The sequence below is a fragment of the Triplophysa rosa genome, linkage group LG8 (assembly GCF_024868665.1).
Source record: "Triplophysa rosa linkage group LG8, Trosa_1v2, whole genome shotgun sequence".
NCBI lineage: Eukaryota > Metazoa > Chordata > Actinopteri > Cypriniformes > Nemacheilidae > Triplophysa > Triplophysa rosa.
This window is the reverse complement of record NC_079897.1, coordinates 7846403-7854171: the sequence shown is the minus strand read 5'-3', so window position 1 is coordinate 7854171 and position 7769 is coordinate 7846403. Positions and strand designations below refer to the sequence as shown.

At 38.7% G+C, this 7769-nt stretch overlaps 1 protein-coding gene across 1 annotated transcript; it reads right to left on the bottom strand.

Moving 5' to 3' along the window:
* Positions 1 to 6834: 6834 nt before the first annotated feature.
* LOC130558202 (structural maintenance of chromosomes protein 5-like) lies at positions 6835 to 7769 on the bottom strand. The gene is made up of 3 exons (XM_057340489.1): positions 7670 to 7769; positions 7425 to 7569; positions 6835 to 7262 (listed from the first exon to the last, which is right to left on the bottom strand). The coding sequence occupies exons 1-3, from the start codon at positions 7690 to 7692 to the stop codon at positions 6972 to 6974; spliced, it is 459 nt and encodes a 152-aa protein (XP_057196472.1). The 5' UTR covers positions 7693 to 7769; the 3' UTR covers positions 6835 to 6971.

The following is a 7769-nucleotide window of genomic DNA, read 5'->3' as shown; positions in this document are numbered from 1 at the left end:
AAACTCTTCCAGTTATTTATAAAAACTATATCATTCTGCAGGCACCACTCAGACAACCAGCCATTTAGTGATGATAATCTGCTATAAATCTCATCACCACGATAAGCAGTGAGGGGGCCAGAGAATATTACAGTGTCTGACATCATGCTTGCGAGCTCACACACCTCTTTAATGTTATCTTTTGCCACCTGCACTTGATTTTGAAATTCTAGGTATTACCAACTGACAGGACCCTGAGAGCATAATGCAGTGAAGACTGTAATACAAAAGGAGTTCATTCAAGTACTGAGGAGCTAAACCATGTAGAGGCTTTATAGGTAATAGCAAGATTTTAAAGTTAACGCGATGCTTTATAGGTAACCAGTGCAAGGTTGACAGAACCGGGCTAATATGTTCATACTTTTTTGTACGTGTAAGAATTCGAGCTGCCGCGTTTTGGACCAGTTGGAGTTTTTGTAATAAGCCTGCAGGGCAACCACCTAACAGTGCATTACAGTAATCTAGTCTTGATGTCATGAATGCATGAATTAACTTCTCTGCATCTGAATTGACAGCATATGACGTAGTTTAGATATATTCTTAAAATGGAAAAACGCAATTTTACAGGTGTTGGCGACGTGGCTCTCAAATGACAGAATTACTATCGAATAGAACGCCAAGATTCTTTGCTGACGACGAGGTTTTATGGAACATCCGTCAATAGTTAAACAGTATTCTTGGTTGTTACTTATAGCAGTTTTCGGTCCAATAAGTAACACTTCCGTTTTGTCCGAGTTCAGTAATAAAAAGTTGTTACTCATCCAGTTTTTTATATCGACTAATGCATTCCATTATTCGATGGAACTGCTGTGTTTCATGAGGCTTCGAGGAAATATAAAGTTGAGTATCATCAACATAACAGTGAAAGCTAACTCCGTGTCGCTTTATTATATCTCCTAGAGGTAGCATGTATAATGCGAAGAGCAGAGGCCCTAAGACTGAGCCCTGTGGTACACCGTACTGGACTTGCGATTTGCGTGACACCTCATTGTTTATTGCTACAAATTGAAAACGGTCGGATAAATAAGATTTAAACCATTTCAAAGCTATTCCCTTAATGCCGACATAATTTTCGAGTCTATGTAGGAGTGTGCTGTGGTCAATGGTATCGAATGCAGCACTAAGGTCTAGCAGCACCAATAACGAGATACAACCTCGGTCAGACGCCAATAGCAGATCATTTGTAACTCTGATCAAAGCAGTCTCTGTACTGTGACATGCTCTAAATCCAGACTGGAATTCTTCATTGATGTCATTCCTTTGGAGGAAGGAGCATAATTGAGTTGAAACTACTTTTTCCAGAACTTTAGATATGAAAGGTAGATTCGATATAGGCCTGTAGTTCCTTAGTTCTCTAGGGTCGAGTTGGGGTTTTTTGACAAGGGGCCTTATAACAGCCACCTTATATGCTTTAGGCACATGTCCTAATGTCAGAGATGAGTTAATAATACCAAGAAGAGGATCTATAATTTCTGGGAGCATCTCTTTCAGTAGATTTGTAGGTATAGGGTCTAGTATGCATGTTGTTGATTTAGATGATCTAATAATTTTAGACAGCTCATCTTGATCTACGGTATAAAATAATTGCATTTTCTCCTTAAGGGCGCTGTAGTTAGTTTGTTCAGCGGGTTTCACTTCTGATTGCATTGTTATAATTTTTTCTCTAATATCTTGGATTTTATATGTGAAGTAGTTCATAAATTCATCACTGCTATGCTGATATACAGGATCAGAAGTCACTGACAATTTATTTTTTATTAATTTAGCCACTGTGTTAAATAAAAACCTAGGGTTGTGCTGGTTTTCTTCTATTAGCGATGAAAAGTAGGCGGATCTAGAAGTTTTTAGGGCTTTCCTGTATTTTCGAATACTATCCTTCCATGCTGTACGAAATACCTCTAATTTAGTTTTCTTAAATTTGCGCTCCATTTTTCGGGCCGCTTTCTTTAGAGCCTGAGTGTGTTCATTATACCACGGTTTTAATCTTCTTTAAACGTAGAGGAGCAACTGTGTCTAGCGTTACCGAGAAGGTGGAATTAAAATCAGTGGTAGTGTCAAGATCTTCAACGTTATTTCTCATGCTAGCGATTTGAGACAATTCGGGCAGATTATCGAGAAATGCATCTTTGGTAGTTGAAGTTATTGTTCTACCATATTTGTAACAATGAGTTTTATTTGCAGCCGTAGGCCAGTTAAGCAAACATAATACCAGATAATGATCCGAAATGTCTTCACTCTGCTGAAGGATTTTAACGTCGTCCACATTTATACCGTAAGACAGTATTAAATCTAAAGTATGATTACGAAGGTGAGTGGGTCCTGACACATTGACTAATGCCCATGGAGTTAAAAGTGTCTTTGAAAGCCATTCCTAAGGCATCTGTAACGTTATCTACATGGATGTTAAAGTCACCAAGGATGTGGTGCCCTGGAGGCCTATATACAATAGCTAGAATAAATTTAAAACATGTTTTATCCTTAGTATTAGGTGTTGAAACATTAAGTACCATGACTTCAAAAGAATTATATTTAGAGTTAGTCTTCTGGGAAATGCTAAAAGTGTTATTGTAAAGTGCTGCGACACCTCCCCCTCTGCCTTTTAGATGAGGCTCATGTTTATAATAATAATCTTGGGGGACAGATTCATTTAAAGTAATATAATCATCTGGTTTTAGCCATGTTTCTGTCAAACAGAGCATGTCTATTTTATGATCTGGTTATCATATCAGTTAACAAAAAGTGCTTTATTAGAGAGAGATCTAATATTTAGCAATCCGAGTCTAACAGTTATTATCTGTATTTTGTTCATGTTTAATTTGTTTAATGTTTATTAAATTACTTTCAAGAGGTTTACGCATTATTTCTATTGAATTATTTGCTATATTCCGGGGGGAGCAGATCATGATTCTCTATTTTGTGGAGTTGTCGTTGTGTGGAGCAACCTGGATTGAGTCTTACATGTTGTAACATTTTGGTGTATTGTCTGCGACGTGGAGAAGCGGCAGACAGCCAGTTGGTTATATGGCCATTCTGCGCTCTGCTCCCTGACCTGGGCCCCAGTCGAGTCAAGCTTTAGCATTAGCATTATTAGACTTTTGCTGCATATTTCTAGACAGGATCGGAAGCCCAGCCCGGAGGGATGGGATGACCATGTCTCGTTTATCCAACATGGTCAGGTCTCTGCTCGTAAATTTTCTCTCTTGAATATAAACTGATGTACGTTCCTAGTCTGCGATGGTTCAATTGATCCACGATATATCGATATATTCTATTTGAGCACACAATGAGTTACAACAGCATTTAGATGAACTGTCCCTTGCATTATTTCTTAAATGCTTCACGTTTCTTTTGCATATATAAATAATGTTTTATTTCAAATAACAAAACTTTCTTTGTATGATAAAATAATGTTTTATTTCAAATAACAAAACTAAACTGCANGCGATTTTATAACAAATTAATAATAGAAAAAGTCTCTTTAATATAAACAAACTAATACTGTCTGTGCTTTTCTTGGATTTTTTTGCATTTAAGAAATATCAGCATCCAAGTTTAGGTTTGCAGTGAAAATAGCGGCCCCTGCTGTTCAAAGAATGTATTGCGATTCAGTTCAAGCCTCAACCGAATTGAATCGTCACTCATTATAACCGATTTTCAACCGGCTCACGGTGAATCGTTACATCCCTAATAAAAACTATATCATTCTGCAGGCACCACTCAGACAACCAGCCATTTAGTGATGATAATCTGCTATAAATCTCATCACCACGATAAGCAGTGAGGGGGCCAGAGAATGTTACAGTTTCTGACATCGTGCTTCCGAGCTCACACACCTCTTTAATATTATCTTTTGTGATCTCCGATTGATGGAGTCAAACATCATTTGTGCCGAGGTGAATAACAATCTTACTGAATTTAGGATTAGCCTTAGCCAGCACATTTAAATTTGACTTGATGTCAGGCGCTCTGGCTCCCGGTAAACATTGGACTATGGTGGCTGGTGCCTCTATGTTAACGTTCCGAACAATAGAATCACCGATAACTAGGGCACTTTCAGAACGATTGAAACTTTTCGGAACGGTTGAGTGATGTTTTGTCCTGCGAATATGCCGTCTCACAGTCACGAAGTTTCCCAACTGCGGGGGATTTTCAACCGGAACCGAGCTGTGTGCGCTAATGTTGCTCGCATCCAAAGTGTTTTCTATGGTCGTTACACTCTTACTATCCTCAGATTAAGGCCCTGTCCCAAATGGCGCACTTGCGGTCTCGTGGACTTAAATTGCGCGTTCTCGCCAAGTCTACGAGTCCGTAGGGTGTCCCATTTGTCTTTTTAGTGCTCAGAAGTCTGCTCGCGAGCGCCTCCTTTGTGCCCTCGATGCGGTCTTCGGCGAAGGCCGCCATGACGCAGACTCCACTGAAGTCCCCTACGCAGGAATCCTTGCGAGCGCCCAATCACAGAACGGATGGGAGGAGTGTCGTGGATGACATATACGTAAACATGACGGACACATTTTTAAATGTATGTTTTGATAAAATTCTAAATTAATTTATTAATTAGTTACTTATTCATATTATTGCTTATTTATTTTCTATTAAGCCAGCTATTCGAGATTAAAAACTTTTAATGCAGTGCATTTTCTTACTTAAGGTAATAAGCCATGTTTTGTTGTAGATCTATATCTAGTTGTCTCTGGGCTCTGTAAAGCTGAACAACACAGCTTCTGTATTATAGAGAAATATTAAATAACAACATATATGCATATTAAGAAGTGTATACAGAAGAATAGTGTATACAAATAAATACATATACATAAGCAGTTGCATTTACGTCATGACAAATGAATGCATTACAAACATAAGTATCTATTGTATAATGCTCGGGTAGTATATCAACATATGAAATACTGAACAATAAAAACCGGCAGCTCCATTCCCAAATAACTACAATGGGACAACAAGTGTGGTCGACTTCACGCGGCGCTGCGCTGCGCTGACTGATCAGCGAATGACAACAAAGTACCGCGAGAGTGATTAGAAAGCACCGCTTGCTCTTTCCGGTGTGATGACCTCAAGTCTGTCCCAAAATGCACTCCCGTGTACCCTTGTGGACTCGTGCCTAGTGCCCTATAGGTCTGCACTTCCTGACGTCACCAAGTGTGGACTCAGAGGAGGTCCACAAGACCGGAGTGCGCCATTTGGGACAGGGCCAAAGATTGGATGCGAGACTCTAATTCTAAGATCTTCTCTGTCAGCCTAACTATTTCCCTGCATTTATCGCATATAAAACCATCGCAGCTGACAGAGAAGGCTAAGCTAAACATATGACATGAGATGCAAGTAACAATAATAGGAATAGAAGCCATAATAACTCACCCGGTTTGAAGTGCAATTCCAACTTAACAAGGTTGCTCGATGAATCGTAGTATACTCGCTTAAAAAGAGAAACAGTTAGCACACGAGACAAACCAAAGGCAAGATGATATATTCCACATTTGTTTTTCCTTTTGCTCTTGTTAACAAAACCAAATAACACATCTTTCCAAAGTAAAGAAAACTGAGAATACACATTATCACGCACATACTGTATGTACAAAAACAAAAATTCCAAAAATACTTTGGTGAACTGACAATGCCAAAATAAGGGAACAACAGTCTCATCTTGCAAGTTACAAAGTGTGTCAATATCATTATTGACTTATTCACAATCAGATATGTATATGGCAATAGCCAGACCTTTCTCCAATTTACTATTTTATATCTTACACTGTCTGAAGAGTGAAGAATGGGAGTGTATTGTATGAAGAAGCTGAGATGCTGGCAAGATCACGTGATCGCTGGGACGTAAGATAAGTTTGTTCGAGTTGACCCATACGGCCTGCCACCGACTGGCGAGATCTGCCGATTGCAGGCGAGGGAGGAGTTAAATACGGCCGTCAGATCGGACACTAGTCGTGCTTCCCAGGGAGCTGAACCTACAGCAGACCACGGGATATTACTTTCTTTATCACTGATGAAGTGAATATGATAGGAATACCTATGTTTTGCATTACGATCAGTACAATAAACATAAAATGTGATATAAAAATCAAATTTGTGTGAGTATAATCGTAACCGAGTGTGTCAGAATAAACACGCAACACATGTCATTTATATACACGTGAACATTCTGGCCAATGAGAATAAATTGTGTCGTCATCAAGGCTTTCGCAGCCGATTTTGAGCAACTGCAGCGTGTGGCTACTCGATCCGTCCCGGAAACATGATTTGTTCCGCGCATGCGCGAAACTGACGTCACTTCCTGTCTGAAATAAATCGAAACATTTTAAGGCAGTTTCGGGTATGTAGGCTATACCGTTACTGCTGTTGTTTTACACTCGGAGTTTAATATATATATTTTTTATTACATTTATTAATAAATGTATTTATTATATCTGTATAAGTTTCTTTTTTCTTAATTTGTTTCTTACAATGCTTTGAGATATTTCCTGGCTTGTTAAATTGTTGCTGAATTATAATGCATGTTTGTTTTAAGGTGGTCATAAAAAATAACTACCCGATCCATTTCGGTTAAAATTAGGTTAATATGTGGCACAAATTAACTTCATTGAATTAAATAAATGGTCAAATTAAACTGAATTGTTTAAATTTGCTAGACACAATTTGGAAAATACAGATGTTCATACAGATGTGTTTTCTTTCTATTCATTTTCTAAAGATAGGTTCTACATAACTGTTCTAGATATTTAACTGCATTTAAGAAACACACAGAATACAGTTATATATATATTCTTTCAATTTATTTATACATTTGTTCCATTCCTCACACACGCTCGCTCGCTCACTCACTCACTCACGCACACTCTCGCACACACACACACACATGCACACTCTCTCTCACGCACACTCACTCACTCACACATGCGCACACACACTCACACACTACATTTCTCTTTGTAGAACATAGCATTGACCTTTAGGCCTTGGTCATCAACACAGTACGACAAAAATGTTTCCATGTCTTCTTGGTAATGAAATATAAACAAAAAGGCATCCTTCGCCTCAGAGAATTGACCCCCCAAGAGGTTCTTGATGGCATTTTGTTGATCACCCCTGTTCATCTGCAAAAAGGCAGGCTCTGTCACCTCCCCACGGAATAAGTGTCTGTGATTCTGTACCCAGTACCACGCTGTATTTAGGTCTCGGACAATGGTTGGCTGCTGCACCTATTGAAGTAAATGAAGTTTATGCTTCATTCTAATTGGTTGACTAATTAAATGGCCTATAGTCATTTATTCCTTACATAGTAAAATGGCACAACAGTTATACTATTTATTCAGCAATCATGCAAATGCTTCATGTATAACCACTACTGTATAATCATTAACCTTATCAATGTCCTTGTTATCCACAACTCTTCTGCTGGGTGACAGTTTGGTGGTGGTGAATTTCGACACCCTAAACACAGGCTCAACGATCCCCTGAAGGAGTTGGGATGCTTCTTCGGTCCAGTATGCAAACCTCTGTCCATGCCTTTGAAAATATATGTAAATGTATATTAACTCTATGTAATAGCTTTAGCTAACTTAATACAGCCAAGATACTGGAATTATATCTTTAGAATCTGTCATACCCTTCTAGGCAAAATCTTTCCATGAGGTTAATGCACCACCACTGGCGAATCAATGGCACCTCCTCCTAAAACACACAAACACACAAAAAAATGCACACAT